Source organism: Corylus avellana, chromosome ca9 (assembly GCF_901000735.1).
Source record: "Corylus avellana chromosome ca9, CavTom2PMs-1.0".
NCBI lineage: Eukaryota > Viridiplantae > Streptophyta > Magnoliopsida > Fagales > Betulaceae > Corylus > Corylus avellana.
The window spans coordinates 20,260,961-20,275,386 of NC_081549.1; the positions used below are offsets into that span (position 1 = coordinate 20,260,961).

General features: G+C 34.2%; 1 protein-coding gene across 1 annotated transcript; it reads right to left on the bottom strand.

Moving 5' to 3' along the window:
* Nucleotides 1-2,144: 2,144 nt before the first annotated feature.
* On the bottom strand, nt 2,145-3,333 carry LOC132192327 (universal stress protein PHOS32). Its single transcript, XM_059607625.1, has 4 exons — nt 2,964-3,333; nt 2,768-2,877; nt 2,518-2,636; nt 2,145-2,417 (listed from the first exon to the last, which is right to left on the bottom strand). The coding sequence occupies exons 1-4, from the start codon at nt 3,136-3,138 to the stop codon at nt 2,330-2,332; spliced, it is 492 nt and encodes a 163-aa protein (XP_059463608.1). The 5' UTR covers nt 3,139-3,333; the 3' UTR covers nt 2,145-2,329.
* Between the last annotated feature and the right edge of the window lie 11,093 nt (nt 3,334-14,426).

Genomic DNA, 14,426 nt, shown 5'->3' on the forward strand with positions numbered 1-14,426 from the left:
TTATCAAAGCACTAGAAGGGGACACGTGAACCATAGTTTCATCCTCCATTATGGGAATCTTCTGGACCACATCTTGGAATGTGGGAGTCACATTGGTGTTCTTGAAGATTGGAACATTTCCACACGTGCCTTTCAACTCTGTTTCAATTGAAACGTGGCATATTGGGGAGACTTGAGTTAAAATTTCCTTACCCTTACGTGGAACTTTATCTACCAACTTACTCTTTTCAAGCATTCTAGCACGAGGTACATGATCTCCCCCACATGACCCGTAATATCCTAAATCTTCTCCACCCTCATCACCACGTGTATGGCGATTATTCCTCACGTTCCCGGTAGAAGAGGAGCTACGTGAATCAAACTGCTGCTCATCACAACCGCCGTCATCAGAATTCTGCTCCTCCCCCATTTTGGAATTCCTAGGCCTACCACCGCTGCCATTTGAAGAATTTTGCTTACGCACCTCCGCCCTCAACGAGGTTCCCCACTCTTTCTTGTCCTCTGCCGCATGCACCCTTGAATCTTGCCTTGCAGGACACCCCAACCTACCATGGACCACCCTCCCACAGAAGAAGCAAAACATTGGGAGTTTTTCATATTTAAAAACTACCCAATAGGACTGATCACCCAAATGCAAAGCTCTCCCACGCTCCAATGGTTTTGAAAGATCAATATGCACCCTTAATCGTAGACAACGTCCCCAGCCAGCCCCATCCCCTGCTAAATCGACATCCTCCAATTCCCCCATAGATTCACCAATCTTTATGCCCACCGCCTTAGACATGCATAATAACGGCATCTCATGAACCTGAATCCATATAGGAGAAGACATGAATGTCATCTGTGATGGAGGAGTCTTCCCGTCAAACTCAGTAATGACCAAAATCTGTCGATCAAAAGCCCACGGCCTTCCTGCCAAGACCCTCCTCTTATCAATGGCATCAGAAAATTCAAACAACCATAGATTGTCTTGAATTTCTTTGAATACTACAGTCCCTATAGTCCTCCAAATCCTAGTAAGGACAGTTTTAAAAGCCTCTTTATTTGTAGACTTCTCTGACCATAATCTGCCCACCAGACATTGTTCACCTTGCTTCCTTACAACAGAGACCTCCCCTTCTGTGATCGAAATCCCTTTCTGTTCTCCGCCAGTCAGTGTTATCCGACTACATAAATCTTCCAAAGCTTCGACCATCTTCTTTCTCCACACCCAACTACTCGAACTAACCACCCAAAAAAACCCCCCTCCTGTCAAAACAGAGAGAGACTTTCCCCTCACCTAGTTGTGCCACTCCAAGAAACCCCAAAAAGAATCCCAGAGAGAAACCTAGAGAGAGACGCCAGTTGTTTTTTTAGTAGTGAACTTGATTTATAACATTACTTTTATACTGTACAAGTTGAATGTGGAGTCCAGGAAGTGCAACTATTGTTTGGACGTGTAGGATCTAGATCCTTCTCACCCTTGCAGAAACTTCCAACAATGAAGAAAATCTAGTAAGTGGATCTGGGGTTGAATTGATTGGTGGAAGGGACTAATCAAAGTCAACGCTGTGGTAATAGCTATGAAAATATTTATATTTTTAGCAGGCAGGGACCTCGACTAACATCTTTCAAGCACTATCTTTTGTAAATATTCTCTGTAGGCTTGCCGAGATAAGAAATGATACATGAAATTCAGATTTTTGTTACAAAAATAAAAAAAATAAAAAATATAATAACAAGCAGAGAGGCTTAATTATGGGCCAAGTAACCTATGAGATCGTTGCTTTATAAAAGGGCATCAACAAAAGGTTAAGTTGATTAAAAAAATTGTAAACTTAACCATTTAAATCTTCAATTTCAAATCCTATCAATTGCAATATTGGAAAATGGTTTAAATTGTTATTCATCAAATCTTGTGTATATCATAGTGCTAGCTGCATCTTCTTATCTTCATCATAGATAAGAAGATGTGTGTTATTTTTGAAAATGCTCACAAAGATTTCTTCAACATTAACAACAAAATGAAAATTCACGGTAATCGGCATATACATATTTACAAACGACAAAGAGATTAATAAATGACAAGACAAGGACCTTAAACAGCCCGTGTCTTATGGCCATTAAAAATCTGCAGAGTGAGGCCGAATTAAATACGCCAAATATAAGTATAAAATATTCTTCATAATTGATGAGCAGAGGAGTACATATCCATGATCCATCCATCTATTTAGTGTTCAATTGTCCTCCAAAAAGGAAATTCACATGTATTCAGGAAAACATAAAATGGAAGCAGGGGGCAAACGTAAATGATAACAACAATAGATATCGCTCAAAATCAAGATCCAAATTACTTGCCAAAGCTTGGATCCTTGACTATGGTGACAGGACAAGTAGCATTCACGATCACATAGTTGCTCACACTCCCAAGCAGAATCCTGTTCCACAAAGGCACGATTACAATCACCCCAGAAACGACACACGATTGATATTTTGATTGATTTGAGAAAAAAAAAAAAAAAAACTCCATGTTTTTACCTTCGGATGGTACTGAGTCCCCTGCTTCCCATTACCAGAGAGTCCAGCTTCAGATCTTCAGCAGCATCTACAAGCTTTTCCCTCGCATCTCCCCAGTACAGTTTCGTCAGAATGTTCACCTAAAAATCACATTCATACCCACCCAATAAAAGCCATAAACATTAACACTAACATGCTATTTAACAAGAAAAGAGAAATTTTTTGGATCCCACCAAAGAAAACTCAAAAACAGAGGAAAAAAAAAAAAAACCTCTTTCTGTCTCGCAGCGGTGTCAAGGGTATCAAGAACCTCGATATCAGGCTTGACATCGTACTTCTTCATAACCTCCGGCTCTCTGAACTCAACCAGAGGAATCAGAGCTACAAAAACCCCATATCAAATTTCAGATCAGATCAAAGCCAGGAAAAAAGAAACGAAAGATCGACAACATGAAGAAGACACTTACGAGCGCCAGATTTGTCCCAAAGCTGGCTACGAGACTCGTCGAGTTTGTTGGGGTTAATGTGGATGATGAAAATGGTATCACCTTTATCGGCTAAATTATCTACAGCCCATTTCAGGGCGTTCTTGCTGCTCTTTGAGAAATCCATGGCCACTCCTATTTTCCTATCCTTCACCATTTTTTCTGTCTCTTAGCTTCTTCTACTTCCCCTTTCTGCTACCTCTGGCTTTTGTAATCAGAGGAAAAAAGAACAACGGCGCTTAACGCGTGAGTAACGTCAAAAAGCTTGAAGATTCCCAGAAGAAAAATTGGTTTTGGTTCGTCTCGACTCTTTTACAGGGACAGGTTTCTGATGCCTTTGGGCTTTTGGTTTAAGCAGGTAGTAAAGGCAATAAGATATGAATACTTGTACGCTTCAGTTTGATCCAACGATTCGGTTTAATTGAATCAGAGCCGTCTACGTTTCCAGTCGGGTCCACTTGATGGTTGGTCCGGATTCACCGACAGTTGATGGGTGCCTGCTCCACATTGTTTCCCACTACGGCACTACCCCAAATCCGCGTGGCTAGGATTTCTTCTATCTTAAAGTTAGAAATGAGAAATTTATTTTACTAACAAAAAAATAATAATAAAATATTATTTTATATTAAAAATAAAAAATAAAGAGTGGTTAGCTACTCTAATCTTTTAGCTAAGGGTGGTTCTCAAGCCACCCTCAATGACCGGCTAAGGGTGGTCCAACTATCTCCTATAGCCAAACTAAAAAAAAAAATTGTTTGGTCCTTGGGGGTAGGGCCATATGAAGCCACCCTAAACCAAAGCCACCTCCAACCTCAAATGAGGTAGTTTGTGTACTCTTAATTTTTTATAATTTTATTTTATAATTTTTTTAAAATATATATAATATTTTATTATTATTGTTATTAATGGGACAAAAAATAATAATAAATGAATATAAGAAGAATAAAATTAAAGACAATTCAACCGGAGATTGAGTGGATGAGAAGGCATAGGATTTTTTTAGGAATAGAGATTATTATACCCAAATCAGAAGATCAGCAATAGGATTGCAAATGGAAAACGGAGAGCAAGATAAGTACAAAATTTAAAACAAGAAGCTACTCGGAACCTTCCCTATTCCTTTTCATGCGCATAATATTTACACGTAATCACATGTGACTATCTCATCCTGAATAGCTCCTACAATTCCACGAATAACATTTAGAGAAATATGAATATTGCAAAATGCTACAAATAACTCTTGGGTCAAAATTTAAAGATGGCAATTTGTGTTTATTGTCTAATTGAGATAAAATCAGGATTTTTTAAAACTATATAAGTTAACATTAATACAACTAATTTAATTAAACAGATCAGACTCTTCAATCCTAACTTGCTAATTTGATGTTTGGTTAATGCCGTAACACAAATCATGTCATAAATTATCAATTCTAAATGTCATGAGTGGAGTTCATGCCTTATCGAAGTATGAATATAATACTATATATGGGTCAACTATAATCCGATTCGTTTAATTAAATATATTGAACTCGTCAATTCTAACCCGCTAATTTATTTTAAACTACAGCTTTTATTAGGTAAAAATATATCCTCTAATCCCATGCAATAATCTGAATTTTTTAAGTTTTAATGAGCGAACAAAGAAATAGATGGGATTGATTGGTGCTCTAAGAATTTAGATCATGTGAGATGAAGTTGTCCTATTACATTGTAATAAAATAGCCTCATTGTACAAAATCCCCACCCTGCTTCAAACTGGCATAGCAAAATTGGCATCATCAACCTGCCTATTAAGCACGTGGTCATAATTTAGGCAGATGGTCCTCCACGCAATTTATTTCGTACAGAATATGCAATTCCCATGTCAAGAAATACACAATTTGTAGGAGAAAATATCAAGAAATAGTCGGAGATTCCCAAGTGTGTGGCTCTGGCTTAGGGAGAAAAATCAACATATGAAATCATCGATATTAATGTCGCCATGAAAAATCAGATAACACAACGTCAAACCAAGGATTTGAAGATTAGATGAGATATTAAGCAATAATATCTTATCCAACTACTCCATGTTTTGAACGACTAAGTCTTATGATTTTTCAACTCTACATAAGAAGAAGAAGATGATTCGAACTAGTGACCTCTGTTTTATACGATTTCTTGTATCCTAAGAGGTGGTGGCGGGAAAAAAATAATTTTGAAAAAATTCAGTTATTAATTTGTAGAACAAACATAAGTAAACATGGGAGTTTTATATATTTAATAATTGATTTTTAAAAATATATATAGAAGGAAAGGCAAAATAAAGATAAATAGCAGTTATCAAAATAAGAAAGTACTCGTACGGGATTATAGGTGGAAGAGTTCGTCTAATATCTTTTTGTCAAATACAATTTACAAAGATTCGTGTCAACCGTTTGGTACCCGTACCACCATTGAGACCCTGACATCCATCAAACTCACGTGGTTGAAAACTGTCATATTAGTCTCGGGTAAAGATAAACAGCACGCGTACAAAAAATTTAAAAAAAAAAAAAAAAAAAAATTTGCACGGCGTACCACGCACGCCGCGTGCTGTGAATCAGTGCTCGTTAGTCCCCACCACTAACCGTTTTTCTTTTTCTTTTTTTTTTTAAAAAAAAGAATGTTAACCAAAAAAAAAATCTACTTGAACTTTGGCCCATCTATTGAATTTAACGAAATGTTAGAAATTATATCTTTATTTTGTAATTATTTTATACTAAAATGGCAGTAATAAACTATTGAATTAGTCTGTATAATGTAATGCTAAAAGGAGAATTATAGTTCTTTTTGAATTCTCTCAAATTTTTTTTTAAAAAAAAAAGATAATTGATGGAAACGAGAGAGTGTTCAGTGTTGGAAGGCGAGGATACAGCGAAGAAGTCGCCTTTTGAGGATAATGTTGTCAAGCTTGTGATCAAAGAGTGAAGATACAGCAAACAAGACCCATAGGCCTATTGGGCCGTCTGAATTTGAACCTAATTGGGCTTGTGGGTTGAGTTGAACGAAGGCACACCAAAAGATGACCGATACCAAGATATTGTTCGGTTGGAGGCCTCTCTTAAACAAGCCAGAACTAGCCCCAAACAACTCCAGAAGAGTTTGGGCCTTACTCGCAAAAAAAAAAGCATTTTGTACGCCTGTTTTTGTTTTTGTATTTGTTTATATATATATATATTGAAGTAATTAAGGCAAATATAATAGTTTCATTATGATGCTAACATAATTATATTATAACATTACACATTAAAGGAAACAACCATTGGCAAAACACAAAATAAATTACGTACGTTGTTCAATCAATTGTTTCTAGCTTCTAGCAATATAAAAAGTTTAACCAGGTTATTTGTACCACGCTACACAAAAATAAATAAATAAAAAATAAAATAAAATAGAAGAAGAAAAAGAGGCCAATTTTCTGAAGTCTAAACTATATTTTTGATTAAATAGTTTAGTTTTTAGCGCCATATACGAATGAGTAACTAGAAATAATCTTTATACACCAATAAAAAAAAAAAAAAAAAAATTTGAATGTTAAGACTTTGTTCTTTATTGAATATAAACAACAAGAAGTCTTTTGGTGCACTAAACAACTATTAAAAATATATAAGAAATTTAACATTGCAATTTAAACTGATTTAAGATAATGAAGAAGAAAGAACATTTGTACAAAAGAGAGTTTACAATACTAAAAGAGATAACTAGCAAAGTCACCAAAAGAAGAGAGAATGATGAAGAATGTTTCATATTTAGATGAAAAAAGTACACTAGCTAAAACACTTCAATTTAACCTCAAAATGAATGAAAAACACACCTAGACTTATCCCATATATATAGCAAAGAATAAGCGCAATATGTCTTAAGCAAATACCGTAATATAAGGAGAAGAATATTGTCCGTTGAAATCTATAAGTGATTCATGCATTTGGAAAAGAATATAATCTTTTTATATAAATCTAATATGCCAATTGGAGCATTTTCTTTTATTTGTAAAATTTATTTTTTTTGTTATGAAAATAAAATCTAAACCATTAATTCAGTTTTTTATTTGGTTTCTTTCTTTGCCTTGTTATGAGAATGGAACATTTCAATGATTTCATCATCTTTAACTGTTTTTCCCCATTTTGAACGTATAAAGGAGATGAATTCTATTTTTCCCATCTCCTTAGCATTTATTCCAATATTCAAAAATGACTTTAATATTATTTGATTCCCTTATTTAATGTTATCGATTTTTTTAAGCCTTATTTTAAGAATGTAAGGTTGTTGTCCCCAAGAGGTAGTTCAATCGGCTAGAACCACGCCTAATGAAGCGAAGGTCATTAGTTCGAATCCCCCTCCCCCTCTTGTGTGGACATGTCAAAGAAAAAAAAAAAAAAGTAAGGTGGCATATAATTAAATTTTTAAGAGAATCAAATAATATTAGTGTATTATCTAATTACTTGTTTACCAAATTATTGAATAATAAATATTTATTAGTAATAAAATCGTATTCTTTTATGACCATTGGGATGCTATGTTTTTTTCACTTCAAAAATTGTTCCATTAATGGTTAAGAATGATACAAGTTACAATAGGACCGTAGCCAAAATGGTCCCGAGTAATAGTTACACAACAAACGGCTGTCTGTTTCTAGGGAAGATAAAAGAAGGATCAGATTCTTTCAATTTTTAGAATAATTTTATGATAAATTCTTAAAATACTATTTTTTTTTAAAAAAAAATTAAACAGCTAAATTCAATGGTCTTATGTTAAGATAGAATGAATCAATAAATAATTAATAGTCTTACAAAGATGATAGATATTAATAGTGAAATTGGAATAATTATATTATATTATATTAGAAAATTTAAAAGGATTTTGCTCGATAATAAGAAAATGTTGGTGGACCGCCGTTTCAAGAAAAGTGGGGTGGGGGGGAATGACTTAACAATTTTTAGTGATGGCACGGAACACTCTAGCACAATAGCAGGCAGGGTATGCCTCCCCGCTTTGAAATTTTTCTTTAAATTTTATACATGTAATTAAATAAATATATTTTTTGGGATAAAACTTAAACCTTTTTTATAAAAAAAAAAAAAATCAAAAAAATCAATCTCATTGAATAGGATCACGAGTATAACGCTCTTACATCACAGAGTAAAAAACTCTGAAAAATCATAGCCAAAGCTATGAGGTTACAAATCATAGATGCTTATATAAAAATCAAACATTCAAGATCTATTTATGATATCTACATCTGTTAACCACTAATTTTTAGTTGTAACACCAGATCTGTTCCAAACAAACTCAACTCAATGCATATGTAACTTATCTTCCTCGCTCTAAAAACATATCACATCCACAACCCAAAGGTTTGAACAATCCTTATTCAAACAAAAATACAGACAACAAAAAACAAAGAAAACCCAGCCTCAACAAAAAAAAGCCATAAAAGCATAGATCTGCTCCTGAGAAGACTAGATCTATTCCTCATCAACCCAAAACGGTCGGAAAACTACATCATTTTCCTCATAGATCACTCACGAGAGCAGATCTAAAGATAAAACTATTATTCAAAACAAACAAAACAAGCAACACAGCTAGCAAATCAGTAGTGACCGGAGTGGAGGAGATATTGAGCACTGGCCAACGTTGGCACGTGGTGGAGTGAATGGAGGAGAATGGAGGCACAACACCTTGGAGGGTGGGCGGTAGCGGCTGGAGTTGCTAATTTCTAGTCGAAAAATACTTATAAAAACAAAGAAAATTATGGAAAAACGCGCAAAAGGCGAGGGAGGATTAGGAGGGGGGAGAGGGAGAGGAGGAGGGAGCTCAGGATAAAACTCAAACTGAACCCACTTTCGTGAAAAAAAAAAAATAAAAAAAAAATCCTACCCTTATTAAAACTAAGCTTGATTTTTCATTTATACTTCGACTTTTGAAGAAATCGCACACCAAATCTTAAATCGATAGAACTTTACGAGTGAGCTTCTTTCTTTCTTATATTGTGTGTTTTCTTGAATTTGGTTGGTTTTAGATGAGGGTTCATGAGAAAATTGATTTCATTTTTCTATACAAAAAATTCAAATTTTATATCAAATCAATTACTTTTTATTACTATTCAAACCAAAAATTCACTACACAATTATTTACCAAACACACCCAACATATCTCTATTACTTATGCGCTCGTCCATCTAGACTTGGCCGGATTCGGTCAGTCCATAGGGTTAATTAAAAATGAGTTTACTCGGGCAAACCAAATGATCCGAAGAGACCCGCATCCAATGAGTTTATCTTTGGATACACCAACTCCGACAAAAGAAAATTATCATTTCATCCCCGCATGAATGGATGTGGTCAAGCATATAATGGATGGTTTTATAAACAGATAAAAAGACAGATATATTGATACGACAATTAGCACCAAGTAAAACAGGATTAAGGAAGATTGGGTTTAATTAGTCAGGTTTCCACTAAAGAGAGACAATGGCAGAAGCCAGAATCCCTGTTGGGTTGTGTTAGTCAAAGTGGTAGCTGCCAATTGAGGGGGACAGATGGTCAAACTTCTCGAAAAGAATCTCCAGAACACTTAGATGGACAGCCAGAGCCAGACAGACACTCACACCATCAAAAGGTTAACGACACTCTTAGGACACAAAACCCATGCTTCACCGCTAATCAAGGGGACATGTTCCTCGATATTCTCACACCCATGCTTCCTTTTTCTAATTAACATATTTAATCTATATGATTAATATTGGATCACTTGGACTTTTATAAGTTATAAAGCCTTATTTTATACACACGCCACCACTTTACACTCACTAATCTATCTACCTGGACAGAACTATGAGATTAATTTACTATTTTTATTATTATTTGTATGAGCAAAATAATTAGACTCTGTTTTTTTTTTTTTTTTAACAGGAGAATTATAAAATAATTAATAATAAAAGTTCAAAATCTTTTCTTAAAAAATTACTCTTCGTGTCATATTAAAACTTGTAAACAGAATTCTAGATCTATTTCATTAGAAAAGTGAGAATAATCTAAAAGAATGATAAAATAATTTTTTACAATTTTTTAACATTTAAAAATAAGAATATCATATTCATTTGAAGGCTGATAAAATATTTAATTTATATCATATGTAAATTAGGGAAACAAACAACGTAAAATGTCTTTTGTTGATAAATATTTTCAATGAAATTATTTTTCATAAAATATGTTTGCCTCGTACAAAAAATGAGTGACAACGAAAAACGGTCGATGGCTTCAAACAATCTCTGTCGTAGCTCTAGCAGTTTCGAGAATAAAAAACTCAAAATCAAAAAATATTCAATGAAATTTAAAAATATAAGCCATTTTTTTTCCACTAAAGAAAGTTTTTTAGTCAAATCAAAAATCGAAAAATACCAAATCATTTGAAAACCATTTTTAAAAAAATATTTTGCGACAAAATAAATAATACCAAACTCATCCAAAATTAACTAATGATGTTTTTTAAAAGTGCATGATCGTGTATTAATGAGTATGGTGACTAATTCACGTAGCCACACACTGGGACCTTTAAGCCATAACTTGTTAACCACGCTTTAATGATAGAAAGACTGCCCCACCCCCACTGCCTCATTTCTCATCTTTCTACTGTATCCATTACTTTATTACCTCATTGAGATGGAATTGATCATTTGCTTCGCATAAATTTATCATAATTATATAGATTAATCTGCTCATACGATTAATTGGAATAAAATAGAGAGCTGAGATCGATTCTTACGTGCCAGCTCTTACAGAGATCGGACGGTGGCCGTGGCCCCCTGAATTCCCTAATCAATAAAGATGAGTAGGGGCTAGAGGCCTGCAAAAAACAAAAAGGTTTAGCTCTGTTCACTTAGATGATAATAATTGGATGAATTGATTCCCATGTGCGACTCTTTCTACGTACCATAACAATAATTGTGTATGTTCTTAGCCTTCAATACGTGGATGGATTCTGCAAATTGAGAGGAAAAAGAAGAGAATAGAATGAGAAATGCTTCATCTTTATTCTCTTTTATTTATTTATTAATGTAAACATTATATATACGTTAAAAATGCCTACTAGGTTTGACTCATCCGCATCCTTCTTTTGGCCGCCCAATTAGCGTTTATTGTGATGATTTCCTTTTGATTGCATTCACCACCCACAAAATCTTCCTTGGATCCACTTTTAAGACATTCCTTTGATGAGCATAGGCCGCTAGAATCATATGTCAACTATTATCAATTCTTGAATTAAACTCAATTTCTTAATTGATTAGAAATTTTTGTTACGTACAAAATAAACAACTCTTTGAAAATCACATGTGAAGAGTTGAAAACATTGTTTTAATTCAAAAGTTGAGTCATATCAATGTCAATCCAATAATAGAAACTTAAATAGTATCCCCATATGTATAGACGATATTATCCAAGATAAAATCAGAGGGAATATATCGTGGTCATTGTCATTGTTGTTGCTTTCTAAGATTTAAAATACATAAAATCACTCCCCCTCTCTTGGAATTTTTTTTTTTAACTACAAGAAATGATTGACATGCATGTAGGTTGAGAGAAAGGTCATATCTAATTAAAAATATCATTTAAAAATGACACATCAAGGAAAAAAAAAAACCTAGAGAGGAGCATGGTTTAGCCGCTTCTAATAGCCTTTGGGGGTTGTGAAACGATTCGACTACCTTCAAGTAACCCTTTGAGAATATATCAACCACCCTCTTTGAATTTTGAGGATGGTTCGATTACTCCTACCAAGTAGTCTCTAAAAATGGTAGTCAAACCAACCTCAATAATTTTTGGAGGTGGTCAAACCACCAGTATGAATCAAAGAAAGTGGGTCGAATCACTATTAAAAGTTACTAGGGTCGAACTACCCCAAAGGTGATGGTTCAATCACCTCCAATTACCTCTCTCGAGCATAGTTGGGGGTACTGACTATAATATATGTACACATTTTGAGCTGTAGTCGGATATAACATGGGTATTAGCATAGTTTTTATTACTCATAGTTAAAGCCATATAACCGAGTAAATGTCGAGGAGATGTTAATTTGATTCGTTTAAAACTTTAGATAGTAATTTTATAAAATATCAAATAACATGGATCTATACAGTAAAGCAATTAGAATAATTTATTTATTCCTCAGCTTTTATTTGATGCGTTGGATATGTGTAACCTGCCTTGCATGAACACCCGTCACAGTTCACACAAGAGAATTTGGGAAATCAAAAAGGTTGCATGTAAGAACATTTGAAGATAAGATCCGCGTATATCATTATGGCGATTCAACCAAATCACTTTAAATATCTTTTTTCTCGGGTCCTACATTAAAAGAATTCTAGGAACAAAAGGTGTCTCTACTCCAGCCAATAAAGTGGGAAATTTGAAGCCAACGAACAGGGAATAGGATCCTTCTGTTTCATTTTGGAATACTCATGAGTTATTTCACGGTAGATATTATATGTTTTGTTATGTATTTATATTTAAAGGTGTATGTGATGTTACGTGAAGTAGTTAACATTATTAAATCACCACTTGTCACAAAAGTATGAGTTTAAGCTTTATTTAATAGGTCAAAGTTTGAATTCATGACTGCTAATTCCGATACTATGTTAAACGACAACTTACTCCAAAATTTTTGTAAGAAGAAATTTATTTAATCATTTATTTATTAAAGGGGACACCTATTAAGGGTTTGAGCCCTTAAATGGGAATTGTCTCGTCTAGACATATTGTCTTCCAAGGTTTCATTGGTGTAAGACACTAACTTGAAACGATGTAGAGCAACAGAAGACCCATGGCACCGGAAAAAAAATGCAGAAAAAGGCAGGAGAGTAAGGAAAAATGTGATATAGAACATGTGCACTAAGACTTTTTTTTTTTTTGGTAATTACCTTTTTCCTATCAATTATAATGCATTGTCACTTTGCTCTTATGAACTGACAACCATACTACCCGACTCTATCAAATTACCATTTTGTGTACAAAACCCCCCTTTCATTAGTCAAAGGCGTTAACTTTGACGGTCAACCTGTTACGTGTGCCTCACATGCCATCTTGAAATTTTCTATCTCACTTTTGTCCACAGTAAGGTTGTCAGTTTATGGAGGCAAAGTGACAATGTATTGTAGTTGATGAGGAAAAATGTGGGATATAAAATTTCAAGATGGCATGTAGGGCACACATGACGGGTTAACCATCTGAGTTAACGCATTTGACTAATGAAATGGGGGTTTTGAGCACAAAATTGTAGTTGTTTGATAGGGTCGGACAATAAAGTTGTTGGCAAAGTAATAATGCGTTGTAGTTAATGGGAGAAAATGTAATTATTTTTATTTTTTATTTTTTGTATTGAATTCAATATAGTATTAATCTCAACAAACATTTTTGTTTTGTTTTTTGTTTTTGTATTTAAAGAGAACACATGAACCATTGTAAAATACATATGAAACACAAAAATAAACACAATGACTATAAAATAGCTCTCATTTTTATCCGAGGTAAGGTAAAGAGGAGTTACCTACTTTTACACAGCAAGGTTGGAAAAGCTAGAAAGAGAAGATAGAAAAGGAAAATAAATTTTTTTTTAAAAAAAAAAACAGAGAAAAAGCAGTGAGGAAAGAATAAGATGGTAAAAAGGCAGCAAGCTTAACGGACACTCAAAAGACCCAAATAATGAGAGTAACACAACACACACACATTCTCTCTCCCGTGGCCCTCCCAATGAGCCGGCGCCCATCTGGACTCCACTCAGCCACCGACTTTGCCACCACTCACGGCTTCAATTATAAAAATCTCAACATAATATGTCTCTCAAAATTATCCTTCTGTCACGTCAATAAGATCTGACCAATAATGAAAGATAATTTGGGGGGTTTTTCAGCTTCTTTTTTTTTTTTTTTTTTTTTCTTTAATTCAATTTTCAATAAATAATTAATTAAACACGATAAATGTCAATCACGCGCCGTTGAAAGCGTAAATGGGATCTCAATGGTGGGATCTTGTGTCATCAGTAGTTGATCAGAGGAGTTCACTCATCATCTCTCATTGCTTCACCTTGTCCGCTGGTTCCACCAAGTTTATTGCAGCTTTTTGACCTACCAATGTGGATAAGCAGACGTTTCCTTTTTAAGGTTACCACTTTGCCCAAAGAAAAATGTAAAGAATTTTATGCAGTGAAATTGTTTATATGAAATTTACTTTTCCCCAGCAGATAATCCATTTATATTTACTTTCTGAATTACCGAAATTGGGATCGTCGATCCAGACCTTTTTTTGTTATCTTTGCGATTATGGAATGATAGATGTGTGTTGGTTATTGGTGTTTGTTGGTGCCATTTATTGTGTTTGTTATTCAATGATTTTCTTGATGACTAAACTATGAATAACTTTATCTATAATAATG

What these genes read in the sequence shown, in the direction of transcription:
- LOC132192327 (XM_059607625.1), bottom strand. Translation starts at nt 3,138, where the DNA reads ATGGTGAAGGATAGGAAAATAGGAGTGGCCATGGATTTCTCAAAGAGC. An exon ending in CCGCTGCGAGACAGAAAGAG is followed by an intron (nt 2,637 to 2,767) that starts GTTTTTTTTTTT and finishes TGTGATTTTTAG; the next exon opens with GTGAACATTCTGACGAAACT. An exon ending in GGACTCAGTACCATCCGAAG is followed by an intron (nt 2,418 to 2,517) that starts GTAAAAACATGG and finishes TTTGTGGAACAG; the next exon opens with GATTCTGCTTGGGAGTGTGA.